This window comes from Mastacembelus armatus, chromosome 11, assembly GCF_900324485.2.
Source record: "Mastacembelus armatus chromosome 11, fMasArm1.2, whole genome shotgun sequence".
Taxonomy (NCBI): Eukaryota; Metazoa; Chordata; class Actinopteri; order Synbranchiformes; family Mastacembelidae; genus Mastacembelus; species Mastacembelus armatus.
Genome location: NC_046643.1, coordinates 968,729 through 987,466, shown reverse-complemented (window position 1 = coordinate 987,466; position 18,738 = coordinate 968,729). Strand labels below are relative to the sequence as shown.

At 39.7% G+C, this 18,738-nt stretch overlaps 1 protein-coding gene across 6 annotated transcripts in view; it reads left to right on the top strand.

Moving 5' to 3' along the window:
• The window catches only part of sema4ab (sema domain, immunoglobulin domain (Ig), transmembrane domain (TM) and short cytoplasmic domain, (semaphorin) 4Ab), a 62,066-nt gene that overhangs the window by 25,389 nt on the left and 17,939 nt on the right, over nucleotides 1-18,738 (top strand). For all 6 annotated transcript variants that reach the window (XM_026300801.2, XM_026300800.2, XM_026300797.2 and 3 more), the window contains 5 exons: nucleotides 4,806-4,922; nucleotides 7,330-7,457; nucleotides 13,019-13,200; nucleotides 13,823-13,967; nucleotides 16,407-16,596. In XM_026300801.2, the coding sequence (XP_026156586.1) occupies nucleotides 4,806-4,922; nucleotides 7,330-7,457; nucleotides 13,019-13,200; nucleotides 13,823-13,967; nucleotides 16,407-16,596 (762 nt within the window). The remainder of the gene's footprint in view (nucleotides 1-4,805; nucleotides 4,923-7,329; nucleotides 7,458-13,018; nucleotides 13,201-13,822; nucleotides 13,968-16,406; nucleotides 16,597-18,738) is intronic.

The following is an 18,738-nucleotide window of genomic DNA, read 5'->3' as shown; positions in this document are numbered from 1 at the left end:
GATAGATATAACTGAGTGTCATCTGCATAGCAGTGGTAATTAATAGAGTGCCTCCTAATGACATATCCTAAAGGAAGCATGTACAGGGTGAACAGAATCGGTCCTAGCACGGAGCCTTGTGGAACTCCATAACTAACTTTTGTTCGTGTGGAAGGTTCATCATGGACATGAACAAACTGGAATCTGTCCGATAAATAGGATTGGAACCACTTTAACGCTGTTCCTCTGATACCAATCACATGCTCCAGTCTCTGTAATAAGATGTTGTGGTCAATGGTGTCGAATGCTGCACTAAGGTCTAGGAGGACAAGTATTGAAACAAGTCCATTATCTGAGGCTAAGAGAAGATCATTGGTAACTTTCAACAGTGCTGTTTCTGTACTATGATGTGCTCTAAATCCTGATTGAAAATCTTCAAATAGTTCATTCCTGTGTAAGTGGTCTGATAGCTGCTTAGCAACAGCTTTTTCTAGGATTTTAGAAATAAATGGCAGGTTGGATATTGGTCTATAATTAGCCAAGACTCTTGGATCAAGACTAGGCTTTTTGAGTAAAGGTTTGATTACTGCAGTCTTAAAGGCCTGTGGTACGTAGCCTGATACTAGAGATAAATTTACCAAGTCCAATAAAGATGAGTTGATTAATGGCAGGGTGTCTTTAAGCAGTCTAGTCGGGATGGGGGCTAAGAGACACGTCGATGAAGCAACTACTGATGTAAGTTCAGAGAGATCTATGGGAGAGAAGCAGTCTAAACATAACTGAGGTCCTACAGAATGATTCAAGAGCTACTGTAGTAGAAGATTCATTTATTGCAGGTATAGGAAGCATCTGCTGAATTTTATCTCTAATAGTTGTGATTTTATTTGTAAAGAAACTCATAAATTCATCACTGCTGAGAGCTAAGGGAACACTGGGCTCAACAGAGCTGTGACTTTTTGTCAGCCTGGCTACAGTGCTGAAAAGAAACCTGGGATTGTTCTTATTTTCCTCTATTAGTGATGAATAGTATGCAGTTCTGGCTTTACGGAGAGCTTTTTTATATGTTAGTAGACTGTTTTGCGTTGCGTTGCGTTGTCGGATAAACATCTGCTGTAGTGGAATTTTCTTCCAGACGCTGCATGATCCATCATTTTAAATTCGAAAGTTATTAAAGAATGATCTGACAAAACAGGATTTGGGGGAAAAATTATTAGATGCTCAATTTCGATGCCATAGGTCAGAACAAGATCAAGGGTGTGATTAAAACAGTGGGTGGGTTTATTAACGTTTTGAATGAAACCAATTGAATCTAATATAGAATTAAATGTAATGCTGAGGCTGTTATTTTCAGCATCTACATGAATGTTAAAATCTCCCACTATAATAACTTTATCTGATCTAAGCACTAAATCAGACAGGAAGTCAGGGAATTCAGTTAAAAACTCTGAGTAAGGAACAGGTGGACGGTACAAAATGACAAGTAGAACTGGTTTTTGTGTTTTCCAGTTTGTATGTGAGAGACTAAGAGTGAGGCTCTCAAATGAGTTATAACTGTTCTGAGGATGAAAGTTTAATAATAAGTTTGACTGGAAGATTGCAGCTACTCCTCCACCTCGACCTGTGCTTCGAGGAACATGATAATTTTTATGACTGAGGGGGGTTGATTCATTCAGACTGACATATTCATCCTGCTGTAACCAGGTTTCAGTAAGATAAAGTAGGTCAATTTGGTGATCAGTTATCAAATCATTTACTAACAGAGATTTAGAAGAAAGGGACCTAATATTTAATAATCCACATTTGACAGTTCTGTTTTTCTGTTCAATAAGAGGAGTGGTCTTAATTTTTATTAAGTTTTTATGAATAACTCCTCTTCTGTTAACTTCTGATTTATTTGATTTATATGTTCGAGGGGCAGACACAGTCTCTATGTGGTTTGAAGGGGGCGGCGGCTCTAAGGAAACTGCAGAGAAGCGTTTTAGACTGAGTCTCTGCATCCCGGTCCCCACCCTGGATTGTCAGGCTTTAGGTCGGCTAAGAAACTCGGCCAAATTCCTAGAGATGAGAGCTGCACCATTCAAAGTGGGATGGATGCCATCTCTCGCTATCAGACCGGGTTTTCCCCAGAAAGTGGCCCAATTGTCTATGAAGCCCACATCGTTTGCTGGACACCACCTAGACAGTCAGCGACGGAACGACGACATGCGGCTAAACATGTCATCGCTGGTCAGATTGGGGAGGGGTCCAGAGAAAACTACGGAGTCCGACATTAATTTAGCAAAGTTACACACCGACTCAACATTAATTTTAGTGACCTCCGATTGGCGTAATCGGGTGTCATTGCTGCCGACGTGAATAACAATGAGATGATTAGGTTTGAAAATACCACTTTCTCTCATGTTGAAGATTTGTTGAATTCATATACTTCAAGTATTCTAAATGTCATAGATGTGATTGCTCCTGTTAAAGATAAATTAATCAGGAACAGGCAAAAGCCACCATGGAGAAATTATGATGATGGTCAGGGCACAGAAAAGGGGAGTGCCGGAAGGCTGAACGAAAATGGCGTAAATCAAAGCTCCAGGTTCATTATGACATTTATAAGCAGATGATGTGTGTGTTCAGTGAAACTACGTAGAAACAGAGAAATGTATTTTGTAAATGTAAACAAACAATAAATTTCACAAGGCAGATACCAACTCTGCAGCCATCCAGGAAACACTTGGTAGAACTGACACACTTTACACCAGTAAACGACATAACCGTTGAAGAGATCATCTCCAGTCTGAGCTCATTCACCTGTTGCCTTGATGTTTTACCCAAATTTCTGAAGTAAGTGCTAGGCAGTTTGTTACCACAACTCACTCAATTAATAACTCATTACAGTCTGGAACATTTTCAAGGGCCTTGAAAATTGCTGTCATCAAGCCTCTCCTGAAGAAGAGCAGCCTTGATGCTATGGTACTGAACAACTACTGGCCCATATCAAACCTGCTTTGATGATTTTCAGTCAGGTTTTAGGCCCCATCACAGCACTGAAACTGCACTCATCAAGGTGACAAATGACATTCATCTGAACACCGACGCTGGCAGTCTCTCTCTTAGATTAGTGCAGTGGTTCTCAAACTTTTCCTGCCATTCCCCACTTAAGGCCAATCATAAAGTTTCAAGCCCCACTTCACCCCAAAAAATGACAATGAAATTTATTTCAAACTTAAAATGTTCAAATTTATTCAAAATAACTTCTAAATAAATAATACGGAGTTCAAAATAAACAAAATTAAAGTACAATTGTGTAATTACTTCAAAGTTGAGTGGTTTATTGACGAGATTGGGGTGTGTTGTTTCTAAGTGTCTTTTTAATTTGTTGGGTCTCATGCTGTCTGCTGCCAGCAGTTTAACACAACACACAACACACATGGGTCTCTCCTCTGCCCCCACCAGCCCCACTGTGAATCCAAGACCCAAGTAGGCTTCATTGTATTTTCTTTTTGGCTGGCTTTTTGCTTGATTTACCTTACTGTCTGTCGTGTTTTTGTCTGCTGGCATGGAGTCGCCTGGTCTTTTAGGGGTCCGTGTAACAAATTTATCCATTGTTATGCCCACTAATCATTGCGTCGCTGCGTGAAGGTTTGCCTATTGTTCCGCTACAATTAAGTGCCGACGTTAAACATTTATTTCCCACACCATGGTTCCTCTTGTTTCCCTTTATTTGTGTTTTTTAATGACACGTTTCTTTGTATGTGGTTGTTTTATTTTGCGTGTATGGTGTTTGTCAGTAAAGAAAATTATGAATTAGGATATACACAAAATTAGACTAATTTACTCCCGTTTGCTGCGCCCCACCTGGCACGGCGTTGCGCCCCACCCCCACAGTTTGAGAATCACTGGATTAGTGTAACGGCCTGTTCACAGAGCTCTCAAAACGAGCTGTAATGCAGCTACAATACATTCAGAATGCTGCTGCTCGGGTCCTAACTAGAACCAGGAAGTACAACCACATTACTCCTGTGCACTGGCTTCCTGTCTCTCAGAGAATAGACTTTAAAACAGCACTGCTTGTGTATAAGTGTCTTCATGGCTCAACACCAGATTACATCTCTGACATGTTGATGCCATATGAACTATCTGAACTCTGATAACATCAGAGACAGGCCTTCTGCTCGCGCCCAGAGTCAGGACTAAACAGGGAGAAGTGGCGTTTCAGTTGTGTGCAGCTAAAACCTGGAATAGTCTTCCTCATCTCTGGCAATGTTCAAGTTCAAGCTAAAAACCTTTCTTTTTAGTGAGGCATATAACATATGACAACTGACAGTGTTTTATCCAAAGTGATCTTAGATATCTGCGCTCAGTTTCCTCTAATATTAATTTCTCATTTTTATTCTTGCTTATGTATTTTTAACCTGTCTTTTATTTCTGTAAAGCACTTTGAATTACTCTGTGTATGAGTTGCGCTATATAAATAAACTTAACTTGCCTTGCCTTGCCTATTCAACTTATTGCAAAACTGAAATGGTATTGATAGAGATTTGTTAGGTCCCTGAAAATCTCTCCTGTACTCTACTGAATATAGTAAAGTCAAATATCCATCACTGTAAAGGAATCTCCCACTTCCCATCTGAAATATTATTAATGAATTTGGATGAATGTGTGAGAAATGCTGAAATTCCCAGGTGGTATTATCTTTACCAAAACCCAAAATCTATTAAAATATGCAGAGGTTGCTTCAGGACACCTCAAAGACATAACCTGTTTTTTTTTTGTTTTTTTTTTTTTTCAAATTCACCATTGTTCTTTGGTAATGTATGAATTGTTATGTTTGTCAGATGGAGAGCTTTATACTGGGACAGTGGCAGATTACAGAGGGAACCGGCCTGTGATCTCCCGACACCTGGGCAGGCGTGTTGACCTGAAGTTGGATGATACATTAGGATGGCTGGAGGGTGAGTCAACATTAAACATATGGAATTCATACACACATGGCCCAAATTGTTGGTACCCTTCCACTAAAGAAAGAAAAACCTACAAAGATCACAGAAATAACTTGAAACTGACAAAAGTAATAATAAATAAAAATGTCCTAAAAAATTAACAAATGAAAATCAGACATTACTTTTGAATTTTGGTTCAACAGAAGAGTTAAAAAAAAAAAACTGGCCTGGACAAAAATGATCATAACCTTAACTTAATATTACGTTTTGAGGTAATCACTTCAATCAAGTGATTTCTGTACCTCTCAATGAGACTTCTGCACCTGTCAACAGGTATTTTGACCCACTCCTCATGAGCAAACTGCTCCAGTTGTCTCAGGTTTGAAGGGTGCCTTCTGTAGACTACATGTTTCTGCTCTTTTCACAGATAATAGGATTTCATTCAAAACACCCCATGCCAGATGCAGCAAAGCAGCCCCAGAGCATTGTAGGGAATATAAATATATACATGTATTGAACATGAATGTGTTTATTATGTCTGGTTTATGAATTATGAATCATCTTCATAATTTCGGGGGACCAGATCCTTTGATGGCTGCAGTCAATTAATGAGCGATGCAGGATATCTGAGCGAGAGTTCACCAATTCAGTGGCAAATTTATTGTGTGAAATAACATTTGCCAGACACAGACACATGCCTTTTTAAGATTTATTCAACTATTTACATGGTAGATACATGCTATTTACATAGGGGGAAAACAGAGGGAGAACTGATCAGCGAAACTAGATGAAGGTTGTTTGCAGTGGTGGAAAAGAAATTTGAAATAAATTTAGGTTCTGTGTTTGTCTGAGAACCTTTCAGCAGTTTAGGAGGAAGCTCTAGGTAACTATGGAGACCAGCTGAGATCAATGTGAGAAAACCAACACAGCCATGGGTTACTTGCTTGACCTCGGGTTTACTGAGGCTCCCACTGTGGGCTAGTCCGACTGCAGTCTGCCAGCAGGTTTCCTGAAGAGGCAAGTCCTCTGTTCGTTGTCTTTTGCCACTCTCTGTCTGGCCGCTGCAGGATTGTCCCATGGAGTTTGGTTGATAAAAGCAGTCACTACCTCATTATTCTTCTGCCGGTGCTCTCTCTATGAGAGTCTTCTCCTCAGAGCGAGAGAGTCTTGAGGAGTCTGCAGGAATCAGAGAAGGCTGGATAGATCTCTGCAAATTTGAATAATATGTGCAACTGTAGTCACAGGAACATCAAGCTGCTTGGGGATGGTCTTATAGCCTTTACCTTTAACATGCTTGTTTATAATTTTCTTTCTAATCTCCTGAGCACAACTCTCTCCTTAGCTTTCTGTGGTCCATGTTCAGTGTGGTACACACCTTGATACCAAACACCACAGTGGTTACTTTTCACCCTTTAAATAGGCAGACTGACTGATTCCAAGTTTAAAGACGCCTGTGATGCTAATTACAGGACAAACTTTAGTTTTCAATAATTTTCAGGGGTACCATCATTTTTCACTAGTTTATTTAAATGCTTCTGCTGAACCACATTTCAAAAGCAATGTAAATTTTTATTCATTACTTTTGTCAGGTTTAAGTTATTTCAGTTATCATTGTGACTTTTTCTTTCTTTAAAGAAAGGGTACTGACAATCTTATCCGTGTGTAGCAGATGTAAATAAAATTGTATTAATGATTAAACATTTTGCCAAAAAATTCTTATATTTGTTTGCAATATAGTTGAAAAGACAAAAAACACCATATGCCATTCTGCCTTGTTGGTCAGTTAAATACTAGAACCAGGAAGTTAACACTGAGTTAACTAATGTTCCCTAAAAGTCTGCGTGATGGCTCTGTGTCACACTGGCATCTCTGCCAACACAGACACACACAGACAAATACACCATATTCAGTTTAAAAAAAGATTATTTTTTCTTTAACAGTTTCATCCCTTCTTGCCCAGTAGGTTGCTCTCTGTGTCTATTTGTTGTTTATTGTTGCTGTTGTTTTCTCTCTCCTCTATCCACTCACCCCAACCGGTCGAGGTAGGTGGCCGTCCAAACTGAGCCTGGTTCTGCTGGAGGTTACTTCCATTAAAGGGAATTTTTCCTCTCCACTGTCAACAAGTGCTTGCTCATAAGGGATTTGTTGTTTTTTTTTTTTTAGTTTTTTTGTAGATTGCTATACAAATACAATTGAATTGAATTGAATTGTTATTGCAACTTCGAAAGTCTTCACAGTTTCACAGTAAGAGAGGGGTTTATACATGGGATTAATATAATATATCTATAGATATATTAGATATATGAAATATATCTATTGATTCTAATGTAAGCAAAAAGTGTTCTATGCTGTTTTATTATGTCAGAAATTTTTTCACAAACTTACATCTTCAACATGCTTTGCCCTCTGTTTGCTGCAGATCCAACCTTCATCAGCTCCAGTTTCATCGCAGAGCAGGAGAAAATCTACTTTTTCTTCAGTGAAGTGGGCAAAGAGTATGACTTTATCGACAAATTCATTGTGTCTCGAGTGTCTCAGGTCTGCATGGTAAGGGGAAAACAATGGGCCACTGATACAAAATAGATTTGGCACATACAGGTGATCATAAGACTGTTATTGACCTATTTTCTCATATAGTGTCTGCCTGTATTGACAGGAGTATGAGGCGCTAGTTAATCCAAAATAATACTGGATATTTTACATCTCTTTTTCACGATTATATACATGGTTCAGTTCTGTTGTTTAGCATTGAGCTCATTGTTAGTGATGGTGAAATTGTAGTATATTCAGAGGTGTTTATGTAAATTGGAAGGACAAAAAATTAGAACCACTTGGTAATGTAATGTAATGTAGCCCATTATATTACCAAATCCTCTCTGGCCAATATGTGAACATTGCTGTCTTCAATTTTTATTTGTATAGCGCCAAATCACAATACAAATCATCTCAAGGCACTTTACAAAAACTAAAACTAAAAACCCAACAATTCCCTTATGAGCAAGCACTTGGCGACAGTGGAGAGGAAAAAACTCCCTTTAACGGAAGAAAAAAACCTCCAGCAGAACCGGGCTCAGTTTGGGCGGCCATCTGCCTCGACCGGTTGGGGTGAGTGGATAGAGCAGAGAGAAAAGAACAGCAACAATAAACAACAAGTAGACACTGCAAGTTGGTGGGGCCAGTAACTGCACATCAGCGATAAACAGCTCCAGGACCAGGGACACCTGCAGAAGGTACAGAGAGAGAGAGAGAGAGAGGGAGGGAGAGAGCACAAACTAGGGGAGAGAGAGAGCACAAGGTTAGTAACATTCAATGGTGGAATATACATGAGGTGGGAGAGAAGGGGGGGGGGGTTAGGGTAGGGGAGCTCAGTGCACCGATGGTCCTCGGGCAGTCTAGGCCTATAGCAGCATAACTAACTAAGGGATGGTTCAGGGTTGCCTGAAGCCAGCCCTAACTATATGCTTTGTCAAAGAGGAAGGTTTTAAGTCTAGCCTTAAAAGTACAGAGAGTGTCTGCCTCCTGAACCCAGGCTGAGAGCTGGTTCCACAGGAGAGGAGCTTGATAGCTAAAGGCTCTGCCTCCCATTCTGCTTTTGAGAACTCTGGGAACCACAAGTAGGCCTGCACTCTGAGAGCGAAGTGGTCTATTGGGATAATATGGTACTATGAGGTCTTTAAGGTATGAAGGAGCTTGATTATGAAGGGATTTGTATGTGAGAAGAAGGATTTTAAATTCTATTCTATATTTTACAGGGAGCCAATGAAGAGAAGCCAATATAGGAGAAATATGATCTCTCTTGCTAGTTCCTGTCAGGACTCTGGCTGCGGCATTCTGGATTAATTGGAGGCTTTTTATTAAGATATTAGGACATCCAGATAGTAATGAGTTACAGTAATCTAGCCTTGAGGAAACAAACGCATGGACTAGTTTTTCTGCATCATTTTGAGACAGGATGTTCCTAATTTTGGAAATGTTGCGCAGGTGAAAGAATGCAGTTCTAGAAATTTGTTTTATGTGTGAGTTAAAGGACATGTCCTGGTCAAAAATAACTCCAAGGTTTTTTTACAGTAGTGCTGGAGGCCAGGGCTATGCCATCTAGAGTAGCTATAATTTTAGAAAAGTTATTTCTGAGATTTTTAGGCCCAAATATAATGACTTCTGTTTTCTCCGAGTTTAAAAGTAAAAAGTTACTGGTCATCCAAGCCTTTATGTCAGTTAGACAGGCTTGAAGTCTGGTTAACTGGTTTGTGTTAACAGGTTTAATAGATAGATATAACTGAGTGTCATCCGCATAGCAGTGGTAATTAATAGAGTGCTTCCTAATGATATATCCTAAAGGAAGCATGTACAGGGTGAACAGAATCGGTCCTAGCACAGAACCTTGTGGAACTCCATAACTAACTTTTGTTCGTGTGGAAGGTTCATCATGGACATGAACAAACTGGAATCTGTCCGATAAATAGGATTGGAACCACTTTAACGCTGTTCCTCTGATACCAATCACATGCTCCAGTCTCTGTAATAAGATGTTGTGGTCAATGGTGTCGAATGCTGCACTAAGGTCTAGGAGGACATGTATCGAAACAAGTCCATTATCTGAGGCTAAGAGAAGATCGTTGGTAACTTTCAACAGTGCTGTTTCTGTACTATGATGTGCTCTAAATCCTGATTGGAAATCTCCAAATAGTTCATTCCTGTGTAAGTGGTCTGATAGCTGCTTAGCAACAGCTTTTTCTAGGATTTTAGAAATAAATGGCAGGTTGGATATTGGTCTATAATTAGCCAAGACACCTGGATCAAGACTAGGCTTTTTGAGTAAAGGTTTGATTACTGCAGTCTTAAAGGCCTGTGGTACGTAGCCTGATACTAGAGATAAATTTACCAAGTCCAATAAAGATGAGTTCATTAATGGCAGGGTGTCTTTAAGCAGTCTAGTCGGGATGGGGTCCAAGAGACACGTTGATGATTTCGATGAAGCAACTACTGATGTAAATTCAGAGAGATCTATAGGAGAGAAGCAGTCTAAACATAACTGAGGTCCTACAGATGATTCAAGAGCTACTGTAGTAAAAGATTCATTTATTGCAGGTATAGGAAGCATCTGCTGAATTTTATCTCTAATAGTTGTGATTTTATTTGTAAAGAAACTCATAAATTCATCACTGCTGAGAGCTAAGGGAACACTGGGCTCAACGGAGCTGTGACTTTTTGTCAGCCTGGCTACAGTGCTGAAAAGAAACCTGGGATTGTTCTTATTTTCCTCTATTAGTGATGAATAGTATGCAGTTCTGGCTTTACGGAGAGCTTTTTTATATGTTAGTAGACTGTTTTTCCAGGCTAGAAAAATTTCCTCTAAGTTTGTGGAACGCCACTTCCTTTCCAGCCTTCGTGATGCCTGCTTTAAGGTACGAACATGTAAATTATACCATGGGGCAAGTCTTCTCTGAATCACTAACTTCTTTTTCAGAGGGGCTACAGAATCAAGCGTTTCACGCAGTGAGGTTACAGCGCTGTCAACAACATGATCAATTTGGTAGGGAGTGGGATTAAGGCAGCTGCCCTCCATTATGTTTATACTTGGCATAGATGCAAATAAAGATGGAATCATTTTCTTAAATTTATTAACAGCGTTGTCGGATAAACATCTGCTGTAGTGGAATTTTCTTCCAGACGCTGCATGATCCATCATTTTAAATTCGAAAGTTATTAAAGAATGATCTGACAAAACAGGATTTGGGGGGAAAATTATTAGATGTTCAATTTCGATGCCATAGGTCAGAACAAGATCAAGGGTGTGATTAAAACAGTGGGTGGGTTTATTAACGTTTTGAATGAAACCAATTGAATCTAATATAGAATTAAATGCAATGCTGAGGCTGTTATTTTCAACATCTACATGAATGTTAAAATCTCCCACTATAATGACTTTATCTGATCTAAGCACTAAATCAGACAGGAAGTCAGGGAATTCAGTTAAAAACTCTGAGTAAGGAACAGGTGGACGGTACAAAATGACAAGTAGAACTGGTTTTTGTGTTTTCCAGTTTGTATGTGAGAAACTAAGAGTGAGGCTCTCAAATGAGTTATAATTGTTCTGAGGATGAAAGTTTAATAATAAGTTTGACTGGAAGATTGCAGCTACTCCTCCACCTCGACCTGTGCTTCGAGGAACATGATAATTTTTATGACTGAGGGGGGTTGATTCATTCAGACTGACATATTCATCCTGCTGTAACCAGGTTTCAGTAAGATAAAGTAGGTCAATTTGGTGATCAGTTATCAAATCATTTACTAACAGAGATTTAGAAGAAAGGGACCTAATATTTAATAGTCCACATTTGACAGTTCTGTTTTTCTGTTCAATAAGAGGAGTGGTCTTAATTTTTATTAAGTTTTTATGAATAACTCCTCTTCTGTTAACTTCTGATTTGTTTGATTTATATGTTCGAGGGGCAGACACAGTCTCTATGTGGTTTGAAGGGGGCGGCGGCTCTAAGGAAACTGCAGAGAAGCGTTTTAGACTGAGTCTCTGCATCCCGGTCCCCACCCTGGATTGTCAGGCTTTAGGTCGGCTAAGAAACTCGGCCAAATTCCTAGAGATGAGAGCTGCACCATTCAAAGTGGGATGGATGCCATCTCTCGCTATCAGACCGGGTTTTCCCCAGAAAGTGGCCCAATTGTCTATGATAATTGTCTTCAGAAGAGTGTTACTCGTCCTTCAGATGCATATGGACTGTTGTGTCTTGTCCAGAAGAGCTGGCTCTCCTGAGTTGTGCCATGTTGTATTATTTCTCTGGTGTACAGTATGTGGATCCTTGCTGCACTGAACTGCATAAACTACACTGCTCTGCTTCTATCTGGGTGTTTTGTCCTTATTGTGGAGCAGCTTCCACCTCAGAGTGATTCCAGGTTTGAAATGCACATGGATCCAGTGTTTATCAAAGATCCTCTTGAGTTTTTTAGATACTGTTTGGAATGACAGTGTTTGTTGTTTAAGTAATTTAAGCATGTGGCACAGCAGCTTCTTCTTCTTCGTCTTCTGCTTTCGCTGCTCCCTTCAGGGGTCGCCACAGTGAATTATCCGCCTCCATTTAACCCTATCCTCTGTATCCTCCTCACCCACACCAACAATCCTCATATCCTCCTTCACTACATCCAAGAACCTCCTCTTTGGTCTTCCTCTAGGCTTCCTTCCTGGCAGCTCTAACCTCAGCATCCTTTTACCAATATATTCACTGTCCCTCCTCTGAACATGTCCAAATCATCTCAATCTGGCTTCCCTGGATTTTTCTCCAAAACATCTAACATGAGCTGTCCCTCTGATGTACTCATTCCTGATCCTATCCATGCTCGTCACTCCCAGAGAGAACCTCAACATCTTCAGCTCTGCTACCTCCAGCTTTGCCTCCTGTATGTGGCACAGCAGCTATAACTCCATAATTACTGAAATCTTCTAATGTGAAATTGTGAGCTTATAGTAAACTTACAGCTAAATAAAAATGCATTTCTGCCCACAAAAATGTTAGTTGCTATACACAGATATACATTAAATTGATGTTGAAATAAACCAGAACAAACAGCCACACTTACAATGAGCCAAGCACTGTATTTCCCCTGTGTGGGAACACTTCTGTGGCTGTCTAGGTTATGTTTTGTTTACCACAGTATTCTCCTGATGTAACGAAATGCTGTGAGCTGAGACCTAATCCTGTTGCAGCGTATATGCTGTTATAGGTGTGTATGAATGACTGATGGAATGGTCAGCAGAGTATTAATGTTTACTCATCTTTCTGCCTGCCCTTAGACAGAGAGCACCTGCGGGTGCAAACCCTGCAGGCCTATCAGGTCAGCCGGTTCTGGGTTACTGGTTGCTCCAGGAGTAAAAACCAAAGATGATGAAATTACCTTTAGTTTTTATGCTCCTCAGATGTGGAACATATTGTGACAACAGCTCAGACTACTTTCAAATCCAAACTAAAGGCCTGTGTGCCATTACTTTTACTTAAACTGCACTGTCATTTGTATATTGGTCTACAGTTTTATATAGCTGCACAACTAGTAGAAGGTTTTTCTAAGGTTGGGTATGCTTTCTCCTCCTCTTTTGTCAGAGTGACATTGGGGGCCAGCGGACCCTGCAGCGACGCTGGACCACGTTTGCCAAAGCTCAGCTGTTGTGTCAGGCTGACAATGAGCTGCCCTACAATGTGATCCAGGACATAGACAGCCTCCCACCTGCAGAAGGAGCTCCTGCAGATGACACACTCTTTTATGGCATCTTTACATCACAGTGGTCAGTACATGACACCAACTCATACAGTAATTAATCTACTTTCCCTTTTCCACAGCTTTTCTTAGGGTGCTTTAAGTGTGGCAGTGTTTTCTCAACCATTAAAGAAGTGAAATCAGATTGTACAGTGAAAGATACTTGTCTACAGATTTGTGGATAAAGGGTTAGCTGGTGGCAATGGTGTTAAATAAACTTAAGAACACTTTGTGAGAAAACACTATTTTTTTTATCCAACAAAGATACAAGAATACAGTGTGTTAAAAATTACTTGGAGATGAGTGTGATGTTTTTTTTAAGTTTGAATTCAATATTTATATAGATGTCTCCACAGCAAGATTGTGTGTGTGTGTGTGTGTGTGTGTGTGTGTGTGTGTGTGTGTTTGTGTGTGTATTTGGACAGTTACACATTTTTCCTCAGACTTTATTTGAAATAAAATAGTGGATACTGCGTTAAAAGTAAAGAGTTCAGAAGTAATTAGACAGACATACCTGGCCAAAACCAGTGTTTCTGTTCAACAACAGACATTGAGGAGGTACCACCTATACATAGGATCAACAAAGTAGTATGTTTCCTGCTTTAGCAGTCTGTTCGTAGTGTTTTTAATGTTGGTCTTCCTTTAACCAGGTCTGTCAACTCTGGCCGCTCTGCAGTGTGTTCTTTCCGCCTAAGTGATATCAAAACGGTTTTCTCTGGTAACTATAAAGTCCTGAACCGGGACACATTACAGTGGAGCACACGGGTTCAGGAGAAGGTTGCAAATCCAGGAGAGGTAAATGGTCACTCCTAATTGATATGAACATGCGAAGGGAGTGTGGCTACACTGTTCATTTGGCCCACTGAATAAAAAAAACTTGTACAGTTAGGACTCTGTAAACCAATAAAACATGATGCCAGGAAAACTATTAAAACTGATATTAACTCTAGCAAGGCAAGTTCACTTTTCAGCTTATTGGAAGTGTTGATTTCAGTTTACCAGTTTACCATCATTGGAACTGCCTGAGAATCATACAAATCATTGTTCTCCCCAAGCTCATAGCTAAGATCTGGGAAAACAGTGACACCATTAAAAAGAAGTGTAACTTGAACAGTCAGAAAATCAAAACAGGTTGGAAACTGCTGAGATCCCTGCCCATTACCTAATGATTCATTTTTCTGTGGAACATAGTAAACATACTTAGAAATTGCATAAAAGTTCTTCATTTTCTTATGGTAAATGTTAGGGAAACCTCTTAAATAATATGTTTATATTTAGTACTAAAATAAACTTTGCCTTCTACACTCTGATAGAATCTGAGCATTTTTTAATGAAAATAATCAGAATTATATTTTTAATCAGAATAATATAGTTCATTAAAGGAAATGTGCTATAAGCACACACTGCTTTTTTTCCTTTCACTCTGCTGTGAGGTAAATCAACATACACTGATTATAGAAATGTCCAAAAACTGATACAATGGGTACGGAAAGTATTCAGACCCCTTCAAATTTTTCATTGCAGCCATTTGCCAAAATCAAAAAAGTTCATTTTATTTCTCATTAATGTACACTCAGCACCCCATCTTGACAGAAAAAAACAGAAATTAAAAAAGAAAAACTGAAATATCACATGGTCATAAGTATTCAGACCCTGTGCTCAGTATTGAGTAGAAGCACCCTTTTGAGCTAGTACAGCCATGAGTCTTCTTGGGAATGATGCAACAAGTTTTTCACACCTGGATTTGGGGATCCTTTGCCATTCTTCTTTGCAGATCCTCTCCAGTTCTGTCAGGTTGGATGGTGAACGTTGGTGGACAGCCATTTTCAGGTCTCTCCAGAGATGCTCAATTGGGTTTAGGTCAGGGCTCTGGCTGGGCCAGTCAAGAACGGTCACAGAGTTGTTCCTAAGCCACTCCTTTGTTATTTTAGCTGTGTGCTTAGGGTCATTGCCTGTTGAAAGGTGAACCTTCGGCCCAGTCTGAGGTCCTGAGCACTCTGGAAGAGGTTTTCTTCCAGGATATCTCTGTACTTGGCCACATTCATCTTTCCTTCAATTGCAACCAGTCGTCCTGTCCCTGCAGCTGAAAAACACCCCCACAACATGATGCTCCCACCACCATGTTTCACTGTAGGGATTGTATTGGGCAGGTGATGAGCAGTGCCTGGTTTTCTCCACACATACCGCATAGAATTAACACCAAAAAGTTCAATCTTGGTCTCATCAGACCAGAGAATCTTATTTCTCATAGTCTGGGAGTCCTTCATGTGTTTTTTGGCAAACTCTATTCAGGCTTTCATGTGTCTTGCACTGAGTAGAGGCTTCCGTCGGGCCACTCTGCCATAAAGCCCCGATTGGTGGAGGGCTGCAGTGATAGTTGTCTTTGTGGAACTTTCTCCCATCTCCCTACTGCATCTCTGGAGCTCAGCCACAGTGATCTTTGGGTTCTTCTTTACCTCTCTCATCAAGGCTCTTCTCCCACGATTGCTCAGTTTGGCTGGACGGCCAGGTCTAGGAAGAGTTCTGGTAGTCCCAAACTTTTTCCATGTGAGGATTATGTAAGCCACTGTGCTCTTAGGAACCTTGAGTGCTGCAGAAATTCTTTTGTAACCTTGGCCAGATCTGTGCCTTGCCACAGTTCTGTCTCTGAGCTCCTTGAGCAGTTCCTTCGACCTCATGATTCTCATTTGCTCTGACATGCACTGTGAGCTGTAAGGTCTTATATAGACAGGTGTGTGCCTTTCCTAATCAAGTCCAATCAGTTTAATTAAACACAGCTGGACTCCAATGAAGGAGCAGAACCATCTCAAGGAGGATCAGAAGAAATGGACAGCATGTGAGTTAAATAGGAGTGTCACTGCAAAGGGTCAGAATACTTATGACCATGTGATATTTCAGTTTTTCTTTTTTAATAAATTTTCAAAAATTTCTACATTTCTGTTTTTTTCTGTCAAGATGGGGTGCTGAGTGTACATTAATGAGAAATAAAATGAACTTTTTTGATTTTGGCAAATGGCTGCAATGACACAAAGAGTGAAAAATTTAAAGGGGTCTGAATACTTTCCGTACCCACTGTATATACTAGTATAAATGTTCAACAGATTGACAATGATATGCTGTATTGAAGTAGAATAAATGGACAAAACTGGTTTTATTTACATATTTAGGTGTCATTTTATTATATTTACAATGTGTTTGACTTGTATAATTTGAAACAGCATTTTTGTGTGGTAGTGTGGTCTGCATAATGCATCAGACAACGCCCTGCGCTTTGTCAAAGAAAACTTCTTGGCAGATGAGAGCGTGAGATCTGTTGGAAAAAGTCTGTCCATGGTGTCTACTGAGCACAACTATACCCATCTGACTGTCCAGAGAGTCCAGGCTGCCAACAACAGAGGCTACACAGTGCTGTTTCTGCTTACCGGTAGGCCCTGTGGCAATCCACACTAAAATAGTACCAGTTTACCATTGCTCAGTTCCTGTTTGGCTCTACGCAAAAACCTTATGGAAATGTGTACGCTAACAAGATCCTCACAGCTGCATCATTGTATAGCAGAACAAGAAATGACCCAGCAGCCCACAGCTGTACAAAGTTTACTTTTTCTCACAACATCCTCAGCTGCTTCTAGACTTTTCAATAAAAAAAGGGGAAGAGTAAAAAAAAAAGGGGAGGAGAAAAATTCTTAAGGGTCTGAAATCTGTAGGGAGGTTGTGCATATGTTGTTTTATATGTATATATGTAATATGTATATATATTTTCCAGGGTATAAGTTGCTTTTAGCAAAAACAACCTTGTTGAACAGAAATAAAACATATATAAATTGCTTTGGTGTAGGGCTGCACCTAACAATTATTTTTTGGTCAATTAGTCTATCAATTCATTTTTCAATTAATCTATAGATTATTTTCCCATTAAGCTTATTTTTATTTTTAATTAATATAACAATTAATTTACTAAAAAATATTTCAAATCATTAGTAATTTAGATTTCAACAGTTTATTCAGTCTCTTTACACAAACAAATATGACAAAGTATGTGCTCCAATTTGAAAAATAATAATACAACCTTTCTCCAACATAAATAATTATTATATATAATATACTGTATATGAGTAGTATATTCTGTCATGATTCCCAATTGGGACTTCCTGCCCAAATGCAGTTTTACTAACTATTTCTGTTCATTGATTTCACCTGTGTTCAATCACCTTTTGTGTTCTCCCTATTTATACCTCCCTCTTTCCTTTGTTCCGCGGCGAAACATTGTTACAGTTCTAGCTGTAGTCATTCGTTGTGGTAGATGTTAGTTGCACTTAGTGTGTTTTTATCACGACCGTCCCATCCGGTCAAATATTCGTTATTTACCGTTTCACCCGGTTCCCGTGTTTTAGCTTTTGCCCTGGAAGTCCCAGGAGAAATAAAGCCTTTGGTTTGTCCTGCAATTGGGTCCTACCGCCTCTCCTTCTCTCTCGCACCTCCACACTCCGACTCCAGCTCGTGACACATTCTTTCTGTATCAAATACTTCAGTCCTAACTGGCAATCTTTACAGCTCAGTATTCTGTTTGTTTAATTTAAGTAAAAGGGATATTGTGCAATATAATCAACATTGTAAACTGCAAAATAATCAAACAATGATGAACCAATCATTGGCACAATTCACTCTCTGGAGGAATACCAAAACACTGTTACTGTTAAGTTTTGTGGTCCAAGAGTAAATCAACTTATAGCAGAAATTTGCATAACCCCGAAACACCAAATGCCAAATTAGTTAATCAACTCTGTCATAAAACACCCAAGCACAATACATTCACAATGTCCACTTCCTTTTCTCCCCTCTCTCCCTTTGTTCCTTCCTGCTCTCATCCAACATCATTCTCTCCCTCACTCACACACACACACACACAGAAACACTCTCTCTCTCTCTCTCTCTCTCTCTCTCTCTCCCCAAGACTGACAGAGAAAAGAGTTTAACCGGACCAGTGACACAGGTGGCACAAACATTTAACATTATAAAATGAATCAAGAATACATTCTTCATCCTTATAATGCTAATACTGTTACATTTGGGTAGGGACAACATGTAAACAGGCCTTACGGTGCTGTCTTGTTCCCGCTTTTATCTTGAGAAATTCCCCCGGGATGCTTCCGTTTCAAATGCCTCAAGCATGGCGGTGGTGCTGCTGTTTAAAGCCATTTCTAATTTGCAGAGTTGGCAGGGCACCATGTTGTTTGGTCTCTGCTTTAAAATACTCCCATACTTTAGATGATCGCAGTCGAGTTGTTTTCGCTCGCTCTTCAGTAGACTCCATGCTCTCACAGCCTACTTCCTACTTATGACACATGAATGAATTTCATAATGCACTTCTGCTTGTTGTTATGCCTTACCTATGTTATTCATAGGCTAATTTAGACTACAATTATTATAATTAGAAATGCGACTTATACACCAAAGTAGGGGTGGGGTGATGCATTGACATAATCGGTTACGTAAATACATCGATTTATGTAACACGCGTTGATGCGTCGCCCCACCCCTATTTAACAACAAGCAGAAGTGCATTATG